At 40.9% G+C, this 22,212-nt stretch overlaps 1 protein-coding gene across 1 annotated transcript; it reads right to left on the bottom strand.

Annotated features, from left to right (window-relative positions):
- Positions 1-11,995: 11,995 nt before the first annotated feature.
- SLC35D3 (solute carrier family 35 member D3) lies at positions 11,996-16,595 on the bottom strand. The gene is made up of 2 exons (XM_032215059.1): positions 16,160-16,595; positions 11,996-12,822 (listed from the first exon to the last, which is right to left on the bottom strand). Exons 1-2 carry the CDS (start codon positions 16,593-16,595, stop codon positions 11,996-11,998), a joined length of 1,263 nt encoding a protein of 420 aa, XP_032070950.1.
- Between the last annotated feature and the right edge of the window lie 5,617 nt (positions 16,596-22,212).

Raw genomic sequence — 22,212 nt, 5'->3', positions numbered from 1 at the left:
CCCTTTATGAGAAATGTCAAAGCAATTAGCTGATTATTAGAGGCATTGTTATGTACTAGACAGCTTAGCCTTCCTCCATCAAAAGTTGTTAGCCGTTTTGCAATCTTTATATGCCTACAAATCCTTAAGTCTGAGCAAAAAAAATATATACTGTATTTTTCAGAGTATAAGACATACCTCCCCCCCACAAAAAAAGAGGTTAAAAGTCTTATACACTGAATACAGCCTTTTTGGCCTACCGAAACCCCGCCCCCTTCACACAAATGGACGTGCAGAGGGTTTGGAGGCCTGCAAAGTGCTCCTGGGGGCTGGGGAGGGCACTCTATAAGCCTCCTAAAAGCTATGCATGCCTTTTTTGGCAAAAAAACGGGCCAATGTTTTGCTTGTTTTTGCTTTCCCCCCCCCCGCCCCCCCCCCCGCTCACAAAAATTTTTTCACAAAAAATGAGGCATGCAGAGGGTTTGTGAGGTCTGCAGAGTGCAGAAATTTTATTTTTTAATTTACCTCTTCAAAATCTTGGTGTGTCTTTTACTCCGAAAAATACGGTATTCACATGTTCCTCTAAAAGGTTACAAGTAGATGCTGCATTCATGCATTCATATGTGAATAAATTGCTGTGAAAGAGTACAAAGGGCATATGCATCTTTCTCGCACATTTGTGTCCTTAAAAAATACCTTTCCTTTCTCAATATGATCTTCATTCTTTGGCTCGTGATGAAGCTTTTCTTCTATATTATCTTCTGCCTGCATGGGTGTCCTAGTTACTGACTTACACTTTTATTTTGCTGAAATAAAAGGGGTTATTAATGAGCAGGAGCAGCACAAGGAACAATGTTTGTACTTATTGAAAGCAGTGATTCCTATGCCGAAAAATATATAAGTAGATAGCAAATCTTTATAAATTATGACACTGGCAATGACATTGGTATTTAAAATATGAAGAGATATAGTTTGGTCTAAAGCGGGGGTGTCAAACTCGATGCCAATGAGGGCCTCATCAGGGTAGTGTTTGATCTCGGGGAGCTGGGGTGGGCATGGCTAGGATAGGCATGGCCAGCTCAACATCACTCATGTCGAGGCTGCAGGTGGTGGCCCAAGCGCTCTACCAGTGAAAACAGGCTCCTGTTTTCAGCTGTGATGGCTTCTTGCAACTCTCAGCCAGCAAAAACAGAGTTCCGGAAAGCTGCACATGACCCTCCCCAGCTCCATTTTCTCTGGCAGAGGTACCACAGGCCCAGTGGTGGGTTCCGGATCCCGGTGCAACCAGTACGGTGCAACGGGGCCGGGCGCCCACCACGTGCATGTGCGCAGCATGCGCACAGCACACACATGCATACCCACTGCCTGCTTCAGCTGCTCAGTAGAGCATCGTGGAAGCACCATACGCTCCATGTGATCGGCTCATATAGCAGGGGCCATATCTAAGTATCCCACAGACCGAATCCAGTCCATGGGCCTTGAGTTTGACACCCCTGGTTTAAAGGGTTTATTTTATGTTGCTTCCACTCTCAAGCTACTTCATTGGATATTTTAAAAATGTATTCAAAACAGTAAAATAGTCACTCAGAATCTTAGTAGACCAGAGCAGCACACAAGCCCCAGCAAACAAATAAACAAACAAAACTAAAACATTGTTAATGCTGCCATATTATTAATGTTGTCAATATTAGTTGAGATTTTTTTACTTTTGCTTTTTTAATTTTTTTCTTTCCTTCAATTTATTTATTTATTAGACTTATATACTTATATTCATAGGGCTTTCAGCCCTTTCTAAGCGGTTTACATTTTTTTTTAGCAAATTGAATCAGCAACTTGCCCCCACAGTCTGGGTCCTCATTTCACCCACCTCGGAAGGATGGAAGGCTGAGTTGACCTTGAGCCGGTGAGATTTGAACCGCTGAACTGCAGATCACAGTCAGCTGAAGTGGCCTGCAGTACTGCACCCTAACCACTGCGCCACCTTGCCTCTTTTCTCAATACTTTGGGCAGGTGGTCCAGCTTATTTCATTACAAGTTCTTTCTTTCCTTGAAAAAGAATAACTGGTTTCACGCTGAAACAGACAGATAGGTGATTCAAATATTGCCTATAGCTTTAAAAAAAGCTACCATTGTGGTGACTTTTTACACTTAGATCAACATTATATACTCCCAATGTAAATGTTCAGCTTCTTTGAATTGTTATGTGTTTTATGTGCTTCAAAAAGCTGAGCAAAGCTTTAATTCAGAGATTTGGTTTGAAATCAGTTCAATCAAATCAACCTTTCAAACTGAATTGGAAAATCAAGTTGAATGGTTTTCTGACTCAGTCTGAATTGTTCAATTGGACTCAATAAATTATCCCCAGTGCTTGAATCAATGGAACATTCAGCTAAATTATTTAAGCGCACTTGATGCTCTGGTTTCCTTAATTAAGTCTACACACAAATAATACCAAAAACATGGAACCTGCCTTTGATATCTTGATTGGAGACAGCTCTTTGCTTCAAGCCAAGCTAATGTTGTGAAGCAAATCACTCTAGTGATTGGAATCAAGGTGGCTCTCCAAAGGAGTAATTTTTTGCACAGGTCAATGGGCAATGTGGAATCTTCATGATGTTGAATCCCTAGTTTGCATTGCCAGTGATGAAGGATGCTTGGATGTTTATATGGAGATTTTCAGTCATCCTGGTCATGGTTGTCCCAAAGGTGCTTTTTCAAGAGGCAACTGGACTTTCTGGTTTTTTCTTTGAAGACGTTTCACTTTTCATTCTTCAGCACTGAAGAAGCTTCTTAGATTAGAAACAAAACATCTTAAAGAAAAACCAGAAAGTCCAGTTGTCTCTTGAAAAAGCACCTTTGGGACAAGGATGCTTGGAAATACAATCTAACATCATGTTGCCAGTTCTATTCCAATTCTATGAAAAAATTAACTCATTGCAGGAGATTCTGTATTTTTATATAAATACTTTTTAAATCTAAGGCATATTTTGCCTAATTAGACAGTCTTACCCAGAGGTCATGTATTTCTTTGCTGGCTTTAAAGAGTCCTTAATCTATTAAAGGAATACCTCCCACTCAGAATTTCTAAAAGTAAAAACACAGTGTCTCTTGGCTGCAATCTGGCAAGAATATTTTTGAGTATTGCCTTGAAATTGATATTCAACAAATAGACTTTCTTCTGCATGAGAGGAGTAGAATTACAGCAAAACCAGGCATTATGTAAACTAGGGAAGAGGTTCATAACGTTTTTCAACAAAGATCATGTAACATGTTACTATAGCATTCTATTTTATCATAAATGTAGGAATAGATGGCTAAAAACAGAGAGCACATCAAAGTTGGAGTTAACTCATTGTCATCTTATCCATCTGTAGCATGTTTAAATGTATCATAGATTGTTATTTGAGCAAAACTGGGTTTCCTGAATCTGTCAATTCTTAGTTCTCCAGGTCATTAAACTGGGTCATTTAAGCATACTTGTTAGTACTTACTTCAACCATGTCAAACAGTTGGCTGACTTCACGCGCTCTCCAGAACTAAGACCAAGTCACAGAAAGGCTACATGAAAAAGGGGAGCCAATCCATTCAGGTTTTATTACACAATGGATAAGTGAAAAACGAGAAGAAATGGTAGGCATCAGCGGTGGGATTCACTTACCTTCCCTGCTTTTTTGCAAACGTGAGCGTTCGCACATGCACCATGACTGCACATGCACAGTGTTCATGCATTACATCGAGGCGGGTGGGTGGAGCATCACGCAACCACCACTACTGGTTCACCTGAACTGGAGAGAACTGGCTGAATACCACCTCTGGTAGGCATGCTGTTGGCAGTGGCACCAACTCATATCATCTCACTGCATTCATTCATTCATTCTTTATTAGCAGGAACAAAATAAAAGAATTACAAATGCAAAAGGAAATGGAAGCCTCCCTGCTAGCTTTGGAGAGCTCATATAATGGTCAACAAATAATTAATCTGATCATCTGAACTTGTCCTGGTACACGAAGACAAATGAATATCAGGGAAAGGGGACTGAATTTGCAAGCAAAGACCCCAGCGTAGATGCAGAGGATCTCTATGCCTAACCGTAATGACAATTCTTTGTCACTTGCTTATTCCATTCCTGCAATATGGTACGGTTTGTCTCTGTGTCTCATTCTCACCACAATGCACAGCTTGCTAGCATCCTTCCAAGGGAGAAGAAGGGAAACATGACTTCAACATCAGTTGCTGCAATCACTCTTTTGTTTTCAAATGACCTCCAGCAAACTTGCCAAGCATGAACATAGCAACTAATTGATGGACAGGGTTGATTGCTTCCCCCTCTTGAAGCAGCTTCAAGTTAAAAACCAGAGGCAGCAACATCAAATCCTTAATGAGACTAATAACTTAGAGCAAAAGAATAGCAGCAACAGGATTCAAATTGAGTAGTAAATTTTACATGATACTGTCTCCCAGAATTCTGTACATCCCTTAAAACTAAGTCCCTTCCCAAAATCATCCCTAAAATATGAGGGTAAATGTGATTAATGGAAAAAACTACCTTGTTTCCCTGAAAATAAGACCTCCCTGAATAATAAGCCCAATTGGCCTTTTGAAGGTATATGCTAAAATAAGCTGTACCCCAAAAATAAGCTCTCCCTGAAAATATTGCAACACAGCAGCAACCATGAGGTGACCACGCTCGCCAGCTCTTGCACCTTAAAAATAAGAAGACCTCCCCGAAAATAAGTCCAAGTGCTTATTTTGGGGGTCAAAAGAAAATAAGACCCTGTCTTATTTTGGGGAAAACATGGTACTAAGTACATAAGGATAATAAGTGGTCATTGCATTTAATATATTTCTGTCCGGCTTTGACCACAGTATGTTTTAGACTAGTGCAATGTTCAGCAAGCCACTTGAAGTCCAAGGGTGACCTTTGGTCTCAAAAGGGTCGAAAAAATGTGGCCTATATCATCTACATTTAAATCTGGAGATTATGTCCATAGACTTTTTAAATAAATGGTAAGCTAGAAAAGCCTCATATTCTTGGGTGCATAGCTTTGTACTAATTTTTCCACTTTTATGGACTATCCATATGATCAGTGAACTAGAAAATAAGAAAAGAACAAAAAGGAACTTTGTTTCCAGTGGCCATTATATTACAGCATTTTGGAGGTTCTGAGAGTCCTTACATACATCCCACATAAAACCCCATTCGATGTTAAAGGTCTTTAACTTACGTATTTAATTTCTTCCTGCTGAGAAGCGGGGAAAATTAAGCATTGGACAATTCATCCAAAATGTTATTCACTGGGATTCCACATTTTTAATTCTGTACAGGATTCTGACCATTGAGCTGGCAATAGCAAACTGAGAAAAATGTTGCTACCATCCCTATTTATCTCCTTCCAAAAACTGTGTGCCTACAATGGTTGCAGGATATTTCGCCAGAGACATATGGACATCTGTAAGCCTTTTGTCATTTATTTTTTTTAATCACAAGGCTGGCTTTCTTTCCTGGATTCTGTAAATGCCCAGCTTTGTGAAACTACAGCAGGTGCTGCTCAATAGCATATTGACACAAAAATTAATGTTTATTTTGAAGGATGCCATTGTGCACTACAGTCAATTCCCTATTGTTTCAGCAAACACAGAATTTCTCTCTCCTCCATTTTCCCTGTATGCCTATTTCTGCAGGCATTGGGAAAAGAGAGACATTCAATTTCTGATAACTATCCGACTAAATATGGTGCATGCATTGAATGATCATATGTTTTATGGGCCATCATGTGTTCATTCTAATTTCTAAAGCTGAAGTCCAGCATCATCTCTTTGCTCCATAGATGAGAGTGTGAACTATATAGGACTCATATTAAAGAATTTAAAACTGCTCTGAGTACCATGATCTATCAGCAATGTTATTAATAGAAATGAATGTCTCAATAGTAGCTGATTGAAAGTTTCTCTGCCAAACAACACTAAGCAAAATCGTTCCAAAACTAAAGCAGCTCTCTTTCACATGGCTCAAACCTGCCAACTTCAAAGCCACTTCATATCAAGTTCATTGAAAATACAATACAGAAAACATTGAACATGATGTGATCAAAGAACTAGAAATAGAGGAGGCATATAGCAATAGCCACTAGACGTCTATACCATTTCATAGCATTTTACAGCCCTCTCTAAGCAGTTTATTACTCTCAACGTATCTGGGACCTGATTTTACCGACCTCAAAAGGACAGAACGGAAGGCTGAGTCAATCTTGAACCAGTGAGGATTGAACTGCTGGCAGTCAGCAGAATTAAGATGTGATTCTGCATTCTAAACACTGTGCAGCCACGGCTCATCAAATGCATGATCATAATCTTCTTCTGTATATGTATGCAAACACATACCAACAAAATGCTTTATGATTGCCCTATAATTATTTCCATATAATTGCTGAAAACATGTGAAACCTATCCCAACAAGCCCCATGTCAAGCCAACTGATGAGAAAATCCTCTCAAGATTACAGTTTAGCAATGTTTCATATGCATACATGTATACATGTAAATGCCTCTCTGCTCACCAAGGCCACTGTGACCTAGATGATTGAGAATCTCCATAGATATCTATCCAGTGGTGGGATTCAGCCAGTTTGCACCGATTCAGGAGAACCGGTTGTTAACTTTCTAAGCAGTTCAGAGAAGCAGTTGTTGGAAGAAATCTCATTTTGGTGTTTTTCCCACTTTACAGGGCTAATCCTGTCAGGAAGGCAGAAAGGAATCATTCTGGTGTTGTTTCTAGCCTAATCTCTATTGCCCTGCTTACAGAAACTGCCTCTCCAGTTAACCCTTATTACATTGCAACAGCCAAGGTGAAGTACCCATTGACATGAGTGATGTTGAATTGGCAACGCCCACCCAGTCACATGACCACCAAGCCCCACCTACCCAGCTGGTCATTAGGGCAGAGAACTGGTTGTTAAATTATGTGAATCCCACCACTGCATCTATCCACTTATGAAAAAGAACATTGCATATTGATCAATTGAGTAATACCTAAACCAACATCAGAAGAAATGAATAGGTGCTTTCGTGTTAATTGGCTATGGAAGCGTCCTTTGACACACTACTCTTAGTTGGTAGAACCAATGCCGCACAAACACACAGATACTCTGTCCTTCCTCTCTCCTGTTCCACATCCAGCAACTATATAAAAGCTTAAAGCTTTTGTAAAGCAGTACATTTTATTACTCTCCCTTTCAATTTCTCTTTTATTACTCTCCCTCTCAATTTCCAGTTCAATTGACATTCTTATAATTTGTACAATTAAGATGCCTCAGCATGAGATGATAGTTTTAATATTCACTTTACCCAATCTCCTCCACAGGAAAGAAAACTCTATTATTATTTTATTATTATTTATATAATTATTTATATATTTATTATTATTTATTTATAGATCACACAGGGTCGGCCTCCTCTGGGTTCCGTCTACCAGCCAATGCCATCTGGCTACTACCCGGGGGAGGGCCTTCTCTGTGGCAGCTCCGGCCCTTTGGAACGAACTCCCCGCAGAGATTCGGACCCTCACCTCTCTCCAGGCCTTCCGGAAAGCTATCAAAACCTGGCTGTGCCGGCAGGCCTGGGATTGACGAGTTCCCCTCCCCTCTCGACCTGTGTGGCAGTGTGATTCTTGGCTATTTTAACTACTTGTATTGTGTTCTATGTTCCCTTTCCCCCCTTTGAGTTGTTCGCCGCCCTGAGTCCCTCCCGGAAAAGGGCGGCATATAAATAAAACAAATCTAAATCTAAATATGCTGGTCTAAAATTCTTCTCTACAATTAAAAAATAACCTAGAATGACCATTGGGTGCACTGCCCTATGAGGATCACAAAGAAATCATGCCTGAAATACAGTTTGCTGTAGATAATGGATGTGCATCTTTTGTATTCCAGGGCAGGTGATTTATTAAATATGTACATAAATAAATACATAGTTAATTGATGTGGTTAATGATAAAGCAAGAGTTTATCTAGAACGCAAACATTATAACATACAAGATAGCAATATATCAGATCAGACCATTAAACCATACAGACCAAATACAGGTTAGACCATGAATGAAGCCAATCCTGTGGTATCAGGGGATCCTTTCCCTATGCATATGGTTACCTGAAGAGCTGTTTGCTATGCAATCCCAGATGAAAAAAGTTCATTCTTGAATGATATTATTAAATGGACAAATTAGATAAGATAGTGACCTGGGATTCATCATTAGTTCATCAGGGCATCCTGTCTTCTGCTGTAGTTGCACCCAGCTTGGGAAATCTGGACATAGCAGCCATGCTATATTCTCAGGACAATTAGGTCGCATGAATGAAGGCAAATATAGGTGTCCCAAGATAATGTTGCAAGATCCAGTTTGGGTCAGTCACCGGGATGTGAGGTTTAGTCTTTAGTCTTTTTAATTTTTAGTTAGATCACAATGTACAGGAATGGCCTGGGCCTCATTCTATCTGCTAGACATGAAGTGCCATCTGTTATTGTGTTCTAAGAAAGACAAATTCTTCTGTAACTTTCCATATCTATCTCTGCTTAAGATATCGCTTCATGAACACAGATATCCTGGTCAGCAAGTTATTGGAACATAGAACCAGAAGATCCTCTGGAAAAAAGAATGTGAGGCCACTGGTCTGCTTTCAAACTCTTAAATAAGTCTTTCCTAATGTTTCTGTGAACTGGAAATGTCAGTGATTAAAAAAGAGACCTTTTACATCCCCCCAAGCTATGGTCTACTGAGCTGTGAAAATTATATAAAGAGATGCCCTCTAGACATATTTGTCCACAACTTCCATAATTCCTAGTGAAGACAGTAAAAGATATCCACAGGCAAAAGGCAAAATGTGGAGATATTAGCTGGACACAAAATCCCTTGTTGATCCTTTGTAATTTCCTTCCCTGCTCCTTTCTCTACATAAGCTGTAAAGAAACATTTAAGTGAGTATTCACATATTTGTATCTAAATTATATAAGAAACCTATTGATTAAACAGTTTGCAGTTGACTTTAAAAAGCCTGCATTAAATATATTTCAATCAGAAACATTTCCGTTTTCGTGTCTGCATTAATAACATTAGTATATATTACACATTTAAGACTGCAAAGAAAAAGTAATATTCATGTATAAAAAGTCTTCAAGTTCTTATGTTTTTTCCCCTTTAAATCTCCTTTCACTTGGTTTGATTGAAATAAACTAATTTATACTGACTGAAATCACACATGAGAACTTTTCACTCATCGGAGCAGACTGATATCTCATTAAATGTTCTCAAAACCAGTTTGTGGGCTTCACCTACAAATTCTCTTTGATACCATCATGCCTTTGCTACTGCTTAAATTAATTGCTAGGGGCTGACACAATATTAAATGTAGCTTCTTTACTACTCCTCAATAGATAGAAAAATAGATTTTCTAAGTGTCAGAATCTTCCAGAAAGCCATTTTGCAATCTAGGGGAAAAAATTGTGTGCCACCCACGCTAGTTTCTACAAAGACAAGGGTGGCTCACGATCAAGCGGAATGAATGGGATCACAGGAAAGGCTTGGTGAGCACGTTGCTTTAATGCCAAAAAACAAACAAACCCAAGAACGTTTCAACCAAAAAGAAAAAAGAAGAGGAAAAACCTCTAAGGTCATTGGGGGAAAAAAAGTTCCATAAAAAGCAAACATAGCACTGTTGTCAGGAGAAACAATAATCCAAAATTTATATGAAGACAGTGACTCAATGAGGTCAATTTAGGTTCATAAAGAAAACAAAAACTTTAGTCTTTTATCAAAAAGGACCAGAAAAAAATGGAAGAGGTCACTTTCCATTGACCACTATCATTGTCGTATTTGTCCATCCAATGCTATGCTTCACCTCACAGATTTCAAGCTTAATATCCTTTTTAGCGGCATAGGACTATAATCAGCCAACCCCTTTTCTAACCTCCAGAGTTTTCTTCCCTTTTTGTCTCTTCATAACTTCAGATTATATTTTTTTCTTATTTTGGAAAATAGTGTAGTCATGGACTTTAACTCGTCGGTTTTCTTGGAAGCTCGATGGCCTGCAAATAAGCGATAGATGTCCCCAGATATTCTTCATTTAGCAAATGAAAACACAGCACAGCCCCTGAACGTATGGGCACCTTAAGGAGGGAAAGCAAAAGCTAAAAAGGGAATCAAAAGCTAAAATGGAAACCAGGACTTCAGTAAGACACTGGGACATAAAAGGTGTTCTCATCTCGTAACATACTTTTTAAAAAAAAAAAAAAAATAAACCACCCAGAATCACTTAGGTGAGATGGGGAGTGTAGAAATCGATAACTAAAAGTTTAAAAATTTACATCATTTTTTCATGATCCTCTTATGCCAGTGCCAGAATAAAACTTAGGCTTATTCAGACATGCTGAATGTGCTTTGTTAAATTGGGGCTCTTGGGATGAATGTGTTGACTATGAAACTGAGATCAGTCACTTGTGAAATCTATTTATGCCCGCAGGGAAGAGGCATGTGTTTGACAGTCCAGCTTGCCCATGCTTGACTGCGGAAAGGTCTTTTTGCTACAGAGGTAGGCAAATGATCCTTCTGATGTACGGAATGTTACAGGAACGATTAGGGCTATTTTTACCAACTCTGCCAATTTGGGCAGTGAATTTTCTCCCTCCAATGCCCATCCTACACTAGAACTACTTACAGCTGTCTGTTACTCATTAACAGTTCCAGACACAGCCCTTGAGTCAATTGCAACCCAGGATTACTTAACAGATTAACAGAATTGGAAGGGACCTTATAGGTCATCTAGTCCAACTCAAGCAGGAGACCCTACACCATTTCTGACCTTTCGTTCTTGGAAACCCCTCAGTAATAGGATAGATTGGTTTTTCCTAAACTTGTAAGTTTTTCGGGTTTGGCTGAACTAGATCGGTCATTAGTTTGTTGAGTCCACAGACAGTGGCAGAAGAGAGGCGGAAAAAGAAACTTGCTCAAGTCCCTCACCTCTTCCCTCTCTATAGTGACCTCTGGTTGGGAGGCTGGTTCTGACTATACCTTGGTACTAGAATCGAGAATTCTGTGTGGTTAATATTTTGAACTACAGTAGATGCTTTTCTTTCTTGTACTCAGGGTTTCTCTTCTTATTATAGAAGTGTGGAGACACCAGTTGCTTTGGCAGCCCAGCCCAGAAAAAGAGGTTAGCCCATGGAATCACATGTATCTCATGTAAAATAATATGAATTCCTTCCACATATATAATTCATTGATGCAAGACCTGATTGTGATTTTTAGATCCGTGATCTAAAAGGCATTCACTACATTTAGTAGGGCAGCTCTAAATGCAACCTTCAAGTTCAGAAGCACTGCACCTCAGAGTAGTCTATACTCTCTGCGGTAATAAATATACTTCTTTATGCATGTTTATATTCACAATTTTAGAGGTAGAATTTAAAATGGATGGTATAGAATTTTCAGCAGAATCTTATGATTTAGCTTTCATTCATTTATGGTAAGGATAGCTCACAAATCCTCAATAATATGTACATACATCCATTGTGGTAGTTTCCCCCCCGCCCCCCATCTCTCACTTGTTTAATTCAGCTCACATGAAACTCAGTATTTTCTCCTTTTGCACTATCTTAGAGAAAAAACTTCAATTTTGTTTATGGCATTAAACATCTTGGAATAATTATATTAAGGCTTCTAGAAGCATTCATGGAAGAACTTGTAAATCTTATCTAGCTGACTTATATGGATATAAAACTAGGATTTCCAGTATGAGTTGTCTGCTTTATTGGTCCTGATCTGAAATTATGTACCCTGAAAAATGAAAATTCACTGAATCTAAGCATGAACCTGGTGCTTTTGTTCCATTAGAATGAGATAACATTTCCCCATTAAACCATTAAGCATTTTTTTAATGAATGTATGAAAGCGTTTGTTGGTCCATATTTTCACCACAAGGAATAAAAGACATAGATTCTTGATTGGGATTTGTTACAGATTGACTCTTCAAGGACTTGGTAACTCTTCATTTTCTACTAGATAATCTTTCTTTGCATAATTGGCTCCCCTAATTAACCTCCATATTCCAAGATAGGCATTCTTTAGTGAGTTTCTGTTAAGTTCTTCAGTACTACCCTCTACTGGAACAACAGTAGCATTTCCTTCTTCTGCAGTGCTGCCCATCTCATCTGTGCTGTGCTGTTTGCTTTCATCTGCTGACTCCTCCATTATGGGCTCTCCAGATTCTGTCTCCTTAGGCATCTCCTCCATTGAAAAGGGTGGTTGACCTCCCTCGTAGTCTTTCTTCTCTTCTTCTCTAAGTTCCTCTTCCAGATCTTCATAATTGCTCTGTTTCCTTGTCTCAATAAACTTCACCACACAATACGTGATGGATCCTACAGTGTTTACTACCACGCCTGCTATGAACAGCTTTGTGGGTTCCACATCATTGAACGCCACCATACCAACGGTGATCGTTGCAATGCTCTTCACAACACCAACAAAACTAGTGGTTACAGCTGAGTTAATGTAAGTGCAATGAAGGGTTGTAAAATTCATGGCACAGCCCAATAAGACACAGGCAAAAAATATGAATGTCATGAGGGGATCTTTCCATTCTGGGAACGACCAGATATTGATGGCTTCCATGCTGACAAAGGCGAATAGGATGAGAAAAGGTGTGGCTGAAACGGCAATGGCGTATTGGGCTGTCAGAGGCCCATAGTCACTATCTGAACTCATCTTTTGAATCACAACCAAATATCCTGCATGTACCAACACAGCCAGAGCTCCAGTCACATACCCAATGGGATCACCAGTCAGGTCACCTGCACCTGCCAATTTTGAAAGAGAGAGAAAATTTGCATACACTTTAAATATATTGCATCATTGTTATATAGGAACTACATCAGTAGAAGATAGGTTTTAATGAGCTATTAGCTACAAGCATTTTAGGATACACGGAATAAACCGCTAAGAAGAGCTATCATCAATTTATTTGGAAACTGCTTGGGAATTAATATGTCTGGCGTATAAATATATGAGTAAAGAGAATCCAAAATAAACAACCTGTCAAAACTAGACTGGTTCAAACTCAAAAATGAATCATCATTTATAGAAACCAGATTTTGAAGCTGAGTCCATTCTTAGACAGGTAACTTAATCTTGCAGAGCTAATACCAATTAGAATTTATTTTGAGTGGTAAACTATGTGCGGTTTAAGAATATTAGATTGAGGCACAGCAGTGACTCTTCGGATTAGGGTTATTATTGTGGATAATAATTTTGTATTTTACCTTAATCCAACTTTTTGGGATAATATTCTTAAATCATCATTAGAAGCACTGAATCACACAAATCTAATCTGCACAAATTTCACAAGTATTACTTAGGATCATCTTTAATTAATTTTACTGTTCCGACAATTTTTAGGAAAATTCAAGTAGAAGTGTCTGCACAATGAGGATTATTTTCTCTCTCTCATTTAATGAGTGTGGCGTTATCCAATGGAACAGAATACTCTTCAGTATTCAGGTTAGATGAAAAGGAGAATTTCATCAACTTTCCAAAATTAAACTATAAAATTTACTCCAATAAGATGGAAAGATGATTCTCTCTTGTTTTTTAGGAATTAAGTCAAATTTAAGACATACAATTTTTTCTGTTGCTCTCAGTCAATAATAATAATTCAAATCCAGCAAATAATCAAACATCATTGCTTTAATATTAAACATTAAAAACAATCTAACAATTTAATAAGAGGGAGTGATATTTTTAAAAAGCTGCTTAAAAGCAATCAAAACTAACTATAAAATAACTAAGATAGCTGTAGTCATAATGACTATAAAATGCTTTTCGTATCTGAGGCAGCATTTCTGAACACCAGCTGCTAAGAAATAACAAGAGAGGACTATTGGCCACTTGTCCTATTTGTGATGGCCCCAGAAGCAGCTGGTTGGCTACTATGGAAACAGAATTGTGGACCAGATTGGCTCTTTGATCTGATCCAACATGGCTATTATGTTCTTATGACTGTAATTAAGAATTAAAGCATAGGAGTGAGCAGAATTTTCTTCAAGTGGCAAGGTTTCCCTCTCTTCATTTGTTCAGATTATCAAACTAGAGTCACAGAATGAAAGTTAGAGGCAAAATCAGGACATTTTTTCCTATTGCTGTGGAGGGGAAAAGAATTACAAAAAGACAGCACGGATAATCTCAGTAATACAAAGAGATGTTCACAATTGTATCTGGAGACCTATTTCAAATAGTTCTCATTGCTGAATATTTCTAAGAAAGCATAGCATGACTATAGCAGTATATCCGTAGATAACACATACCAAAAATAATAATAATCCCTAAGCATTAAAAAAGAGCTTCAAAAATGAAAATGTGTTTTGTATCTTTCCTTTTCTTATTATTTTTTTTAAATACAAATAAATTCAAATATTTAATGACGTTCTTTTAGAACAGTTGTGAAAACAATGTCACTGGAGCATGTAGACTCAATATTAATATTTGCAAAGACCTTATGTTACAGAAACATATGTGAAAATGTAGTTGTCTACTATTAGTACTTCAGAACATAGCCAGATCTGTTTAGAGGGTGCATTTTTAGTTGGTTGTTAATGATCAAATTTTCACAAATTTCCAGGCAAAACAAAAACCTTGTGTCCTTGTGTAGAAAATAAATAAAAAAAAAACCCTCTTTCAATAATGATAACAATAACAAGAGGATGTCACCTAGAACTGCCTGAACATTTTGTTCATTTATATTCAGCTCAGACATTTTTATGTTGACCTGAAAGCAATGGACAATCAACCCAAGATTTTAACATTAATGCATGTTTCAATCCCTCACCCCACTTACTATATACTATGCGCAACAGAAACTCTGGTAACTCAATTATTGCTTCCTTCCTCCCTCCCTGCCCCTTTCTATTAAGGTGATGATAATAAGACTTTAATTATAGATTATAGAAGCAATGACACTGCCCAGGAGATCCATGATGCAGCTTTTCACAAGAGTTTCTTCTCACCCTTGGCAGAGAAAAAGCACATGAGAACCCCATAAACTTTAATTATTGGAAGACAGAGGAAGTGTGCTGTGAGCTAGTGTGGAATCAAAAACAGAAAGTAGCACAGCCAAACTAAGGTTAGAAATGGACAACTTCATACAGTGCATTATTGCATTATTATTTTTTTGCCATGATGCATCTAATGCTACAGAAGGAGGGAAGACAGACCACTTTACCTTTAGATTTTTGCACACAGCTGTATATATTAAGCATCTATATTTGCCAGGAGCCAGAAACTGAACTTCCTGCATACCTGCCCCATGCATTTGGTTCACATAGGTTTGTGCCTTCTAATGTGTAGCGCAGTGTTTAGGAACCAGCAGGTTACCAGAAGACCTGAAGTCTTGCCAGCAGAATATAGGGAAAGAAGATCCTGCTAATTGTATGTAGCTTTGGGAGAGACGGCATAATGGGGAAAAGCAAAGGTCAGGACTTTGATGGTTTGCGCTTCATACCCCAAAGTAATGATCAAAGCCTTAGAATGTGTAGAATAGAGGCTGTAAGGTGTGCGGTGGGGAGGGGGTTAGAATTAGGTGAGGGGAAAAAGGGGGCTAAAGCATGTGGAGTGAGAAGAGCACCTATCCTGGCAGGACTGAAAGAGAATTGAAAACACAGAAGAAAGGACATCAGGACTCAAAGATATGAACTATGAGAGGAGAGGCTGGAAAATTAATGGGATGGGAAAAGAAGAATACTTCTTGTTGAGCACAACAGCTATGAGATGGTTGGTCTAGAGTCCCATAGGAGTGTATAAATCAGGGAATAAATAAATAAACCAGGGAAACCTGGAAGGGGTAGGACATAACTGGTGGAAGCAAGGGAAAGGGAAAGCAAATGAAGAGGGAATTGTAATGCAGGTGAGGTGCTGGTCATAGGTTGAACACGGGGAGAGAGATGAGAAGGTGAAAATCTGTGCCAAGATTTTGGGTGGGAGCAAGTATGCAAAGAATGACAGAAAGGGGGATTATATGGAGGGGCAATAGTGAGGGAAAAGGGACAGAGCAAGGATTACAAGGCTCCTGGTGCAAGGAAGGGGAGATGGGGAGACGGGCTGCAGAGGAGCCCGGTGGAGCCTCTTCCTCTGGCTCGCACTCACCTGCCAGAGCAGCCCCGCAGGTGGTGATAAGGACGGCCACCGACACCCCGAGGGAGGGGACGCCGTTCTTGAGCACCAGGACGCCGATGAGGAGGGTAACGAGGGGCAGGCAGCGCTTGAAGACCACGTACATGGGCAGGCTGAGCCCGCGCAGGGACCAGAGGGTGAGGCTGGACTGCAGCGTGGAGAGGAGCGTGGCCCCCGCGAAAGTGCGCCCCAAGCTGAAGCTGAAGGGCGGCATTTCTACGGTGCCCCGCCGCCGCAGCACCTCCAGGCTGAGCGCCGCCGTGGAGCTGGTCAGGCACTGCAGCACCGTCAGAAAGGTGAAGTGGTAACGGTTGAGGAGAAACTTCAGCAGGATGTTGAGCGAGCCGGAGAAAACCCCGTGCGCCACCGCCACGGAGATGCCCAACGCGCGGGCCCGGCACAGCTGCATGCTTGCCCCCACAAACACGCACGCACACCCGCTCCTAACCGCCCAAGCCGTCGGCGCTCTGCTCCCGCCTCACCCAAGCCCGGGAAAGAGCCGCGATCCTCTCCTGGCCGGGAGCCTCCGGGGTGCCCGGGGTGCCTCCGCGCCTCAGCAGCCTCCGGAAAGAAGCCGAGACAACTTTGCCGGCGAGCCCCGAGCGCAGCCGCTTGGCGGAGGGATAGCGGCGGGAGGGGGACGGTCGGCGATCAATCGTGGTGGGCGGCAGGGGGGGCAGGATCCGCTGGGAAATGTCTCCGCAGATTCGGCCACCGGCAGCCTACCAGATCCCCCAGCTGCTGTTGCTGACGCAGAGGGGGGCTGGGTGCCCCTGCGCTTCCCATTACCTTAATGAAATGGGGACAATCGGCAGAGCGTATTGGCCACGCTTCCCATTTGACCCGCTCAGATTGTTCTGGCTATTATGAATCACGGAGCTGCTTTGTTCCCGGGAGAAAAAAGGAAAGAGAGGAGGGGGGGAGCTGAATTTTAAAAGGTCCGAGCGTGGGGCGACCTCCTCCTCTCCCCACGTGTGAAATTTTTATTTTTTTTAAATGTACAAACTCGACGGTTGCCTTGCCCTGTCTCGTCAGAACTCAAACCGCTCGCACAAGTTCGCCCTCCGCCGCAGGAGCGCGGCGGCAAAGAAAGCGAGAACCGAGCTGCAAAACCCGGTTCCCCGAGGATGCTTTTCCGCGCACAATTTGCTAATGGCACAGCCATCCGTCCTTATTAAATGAATTAGGGTTAGTGTCCTTAGACGGAAATGCAAATATCGATCCGGCCGAGTCTGGCCGGTTTTCCTGCAAGCTAAAGAAACAGGTGCTTCGAAAGTAGCGGTGAGAGTTAACCCTTTGAGGAGAAGTAGTTGAATTAGGCGCGGGGCAAGCAAGACCGAGGAAGATACTCAAAGCACGCGAGAAGTAAATCTTACGCAAATCTTTTGTGCACGTAGGGTATTCTCCCTCCCTCCCGCTCTCTCTTTCTTTCTCTCTCTCTCTATGTCTCTGTCTCTTTCACTCACTCACTCACTCTCTTTCTCTCTCTGCCTTTCTCTCTCTTTTTCTGCCTTTCTCTCTGTGTGTCTCTCTTCCTCTCTTTCTCTGTCTCTCTTTTTCTCTTTCTCTTTCACTCTGTCTCTCTCTCTACCACTCTGTCTCTCTCCCTCTCTCTTTCTCTCTCCCTCTCTCTTTCTCTCTGTCTGTCTCTTTCTCTCTCTCTCTCTCTGTCTCTTACACTCTGTCTCTTTCTCTCTCTGTCTTTCTTTGTCTGTCTGTCTCCCTCTCTCACTCACTCTCTCTCTCTCTGTCTGACTCTCTCATTAACTCTCTCTCTCTCTCTCTCTCCAAATTACTCTTGGAAATAACTTCCCACTTAAAAGTGGGGGAGGGGGGAAAGGAAGAGGGGGGGGGGAAGAACACACAAAGAGAATGAGCAAAGATTAGTTGCCCTGAAGTGATGGAAAGAGGTCGTATTCCAGTAGTAAAAGGAAGCGAATCACAGACGGGCGACGCTCCGGAGAGTCCCTTATATAACTTACACGACTAGAATAGCCTTCTTCAGCAGCCATACTGGGAATGCTAGCCCGCGACATCTAGAAGGCACCAGGTTGGAAATGGTTGGCCAAACCATACGGAGCACCTCAAGCCCAGACTCCACACCCACTGAACTGGAGACACGGTTCTACCAGCCGCCTAAGAGATGGCTTTGGAAATGGACCCGCTGCTTTCTCGACGAAGAGGCCCTGCCCTGGCCAAAGCCAGCACTTCTGGAGCGAAGAAGTCGCGGGTGGACGCTGAATGATTGTAGAATTCGAAGGTGCCGCTTAGTCTAGGGGTCTCCAAACTCTTTCACTTTAAGACTTGGGGACTTCGACTCCCAGAATTCCCCAGCCAGCTTGTCGAAGTCCCCAAGTCTTAAAAGTAAAGGAGTTTGGAGACCCCTGGCCTAGACAGTCAAACTCTTCCTCGGGCTGAAGAAAGAAAAACCTTGCGCTTTTGCAACAAGTCTAACGGTTGCAAGGCAATTCCTCGCCAACTATCTGGAACCCGGGAAGATCTTTCTCGGGGGCAACGCACAGCCCGATCCTCCGCCTGTTTCCCAGGGTAAGGGGGGGGGGGTCGCTGCACAAGCATATGGGGAGATCAAAGGTTAGCCTGGCGAGCGTAGCCTTGGGCTTCTCGCAGCCTAACTTGTGCTTCCTTGGGGGAAAGCTCGCAATTGAATAAGGCAAATGGCCGCAGTCCCTTCTTCTTGCCTGTCCCCTAGCAACTGGCCTTGGAAGGGCGACCACGGCTGCCTCTGTCTGACTGAACTGGAGGCCTTCATCATGATAGAGGAGCTTTTCTTTCAACTCCTTGTGGTCCTATTTCCTTTGACAGCCAGGGCAGAGGTACAGACACCTCCGAAGACTTTCAAATGAGGTTGATCAAAGCAGCAGTATTGGGGAAGAAACTGTATGGGCAATCCGTACAGATTTATTGGTGAAATGACTTTTGGACTTTGCCTAGCAGTGGGCTGGGCAAAGTCCAAAATCTTGTTCTATTCTGAGACCCATTTTCCCAACCCCCTTTTGATGCTCTCTGGTCTATTCTGTGCTATTCACAATGCCTCCTTGGTATTGGCAGAAGGCAGGAGTAGATCTCTCTTGCAAAAACTCTGGCTTGCACAGCCTTAGGTTGCACATTCCTGCCCAAGAGATGGACAGGTTTAAGAGCTGTCTTTGGGACAGCATTTAGGGATTACACATACATAAAGGTAAAGGTTCCCCTCACACATATGTGCTAGTCATTCCTGACTCTAGGGGATGGTGCTCATCTCCGTTTCAAAGCCGAAGAGCCAGCACTGTTCAAAGACATCTCCATGTCTATTTTTCTACTTGCATTTTTTACGTGCTTTCAAAATGCTAGGTTGGCAGAAGCTGAGACAAGTAACTGGAGCTCACTCCATTACGCAGCACTAGGGATTTGAACCGTTGAACTGCCGACCTTCTGATTGACAAGCTCAGCTCTTAGCCACTGAGCCCCTAGGATTACACATACAGACACACAAAACATATTATCTCTTTCCACAATAAAATTAGAAAGAGTTGAAGAATCAAAAGGCATTTTGTTCTGGTGGTCCAGAGGTTATAGTTAACATCTAAGATGTGAAACTATGCGGACTATATATTTCTTCCCCCCTCCCCTGATGATTTTTCCATTTTTCTTCATGATTTGCCTATTCAAGAATTTAGAAGCAGTTGTGGAAAATAGAATGGCAGTGAAAGGAAAGGTTCATGTTCATCTAAATCAGTGTTTCTCAACCACAGTAACCTTAGGATGTATGGACTTCAACTTCCAGAATTCCTCAGCTAGCATGCTTGGCTGGGGAATTCTGGGAGTAGTCAAAGTCCACATATCTTAAAAGTTGCAGAGGTTGAGAAAGTCTGATCCAAATTAACACAGGTGGCAATCTAAACGAGAACCCTTAAAAGAACATACAGTCGCTCCTATAGATACCAATATACTTATACAACCAACAAATCCCCCATGCTGTACATGATTTTTGAAGACTTTTTAAAAATAAAATATAAACTTGATGTGTAGTAATGCTGCTTGGTTATTTCATCCTAGAGGCATTCTTAGAAAAATGGTAAGAGAAATGCAGTGTTTATTTTGCATGGTGCTTGTGTGCTCAAAGGTTGGTTGATGACAGAGAGCATCCTAGTTTGCTTTTTTATTTTGCTTTTATCCCACCTTGTATGTATGTATGTATGTATGTATGTATGTATGTATGTATGTATGTATGTATATTACAAAAAACTCTGGGTGTGAATATATCTAAGACTCCTTCCTCCTCCTTCCACAAATATCCTGTGTGGTGGGTTGGGCTAAAAGAGAGTGATTGGCTAAAGCTAACCCAATTAACTTTCAGGCCTAAGTCTCCTGGTTTCTAGCCTGCTCTATACCTGCTGCCCTCAGATGATGTACCAGGATACTGTCTCACTGCCAACCCTATTTCTTGCCTTTTGTATGGTTTGGCTGACTCTCTGTATTGACACAGGTTCTGTCTCAGCAGCCAGGAAATCTGTAGCAGGAGAGCAGGCTAATGGCCTAATTTCAATTAGAAGATACAGCAGAGGTTCTGCGAAAGGTGGCTGCAAGGGCAGAAGTAAATGTCACAAACTAGCATTTCCCAAACTATGGACCATTACCATTCCTTGTAAACAACAAAGCAATTAAATGTGTGCCTATATCAATTACATATTCAAGCTGAGAACTCTTGGATAGGATCCATATGGATTTGACAATGGTGATTTATCATAAGATCTACAACTTCATCTCCTGCCATTGCTGTTTGCTTCAATTGCCCTTTTTTAAATAAATAAATGTGATATGGCCTCAACTTGATCTAGTTCTTTTTTAATCCAGTTTTCCTCCAATAGTCCTGCAGGTCATTTCATGCTTCTGATGTATTTAATGGTTTTAAAAACTCAAATTGTTTTTAATTAATTGTTTTATTTTAAATGACTTTCAAAATCTTATTAGCTATACCGTTTTTGGGGCAATGGGAGCAAGAGTTATTATTTGCTTCCATTTATTTTGGATACTTTGAGAGTAATACCTAAAGCATTTTCTGGCTATCATTATGTCAGATTTTATAGCAACGTTGCAAACTATGAAGTGGAGCCATATATAGCAGAAAGAAGATAATATCTTGAATGGAAACCGGACTCCATGATGTTAGCAAAACCGTTGCCATTAAAATGTACTAAAGAACCAATTGAGGGGTCTGCTAATCTTTTTTTATTCTGAAATCTCAATGTTTATGTTGATTTTGAAGAAAGAAAATTAAACATACAGGGCACAGTGGTCAAAAAAGCTTACTGTATATTCCTCCACTATTTTAGAATTAATTCAGTAAAAGTCATAGGCATTAAAGATCTTTATTGGGGCTGTAAGAAATGATCATTCTTTTAACGCAATACTGACAAAATGGGAGACAAGAATTGCCATTGTCAATCAGTCAATCATTTATAATGGCCACAGACCATTATAGATTGCCAGTCATTTCCCACCATTGTTCCTTTGCAATTCTCCCCCCTCCCCTCATTCTTAGAGTTAGACCTGCAACAGCCTATTACAGTCTAGTGATTCTAATCAATCAGCCTGGCAGCCGTGCCATTTTACAGGAGGTCCAATTTTATCATTTTTCCTATCTGTATGCTATTTAGATGCTGTTTTTTTACATACATACATACATACATACATACATACATACATACATACATACATACTCCCATCCCTTCTGGGCAAATAATTTGGATTCCTAAGAGGAAACCAAATGTAGAGAAAATAGCACCTGCATTAGAGGGTTTTTTTACGATCAGATAATAGAAGATGGATGTAACACTTTCCAGGCTGGACTCGTTTCATCTTCAAAACAGTTGAATAGATTATGCATAGGTCAAAAAAAATCAAATCAAATAAAGAAATAAAGAGGCACAAAGAAAATGCAGTGAGGTGGTTTTGTCGGCACTCTATCTTTCAGCACACATCGTATAAACCTTTCTACATACAACTGATTTTTCCCTATTTCACCC

Source organism: Thamnophis elegans, chromosome 4 (assembly GCF_009769535.1).
Source record: "Thamnophis elegans isolate rThaEle1 chromosome 4, rThaEle1.pri, whole genome shotgun sequence".
In the NCBI taxonomy this organism is placed as follows: domain Eukaryota; kingdom Metazoa; phylum Chordata; class Lepidosauria; order Squamata; family Colubridae; genus Thamnophis; species Thamnophis elegans.
The sequence above is the reverse complement of the archived record's forward strand: the minus strand, read 5'-3'. Positions and strand labels throughout refer to the sequence as shown.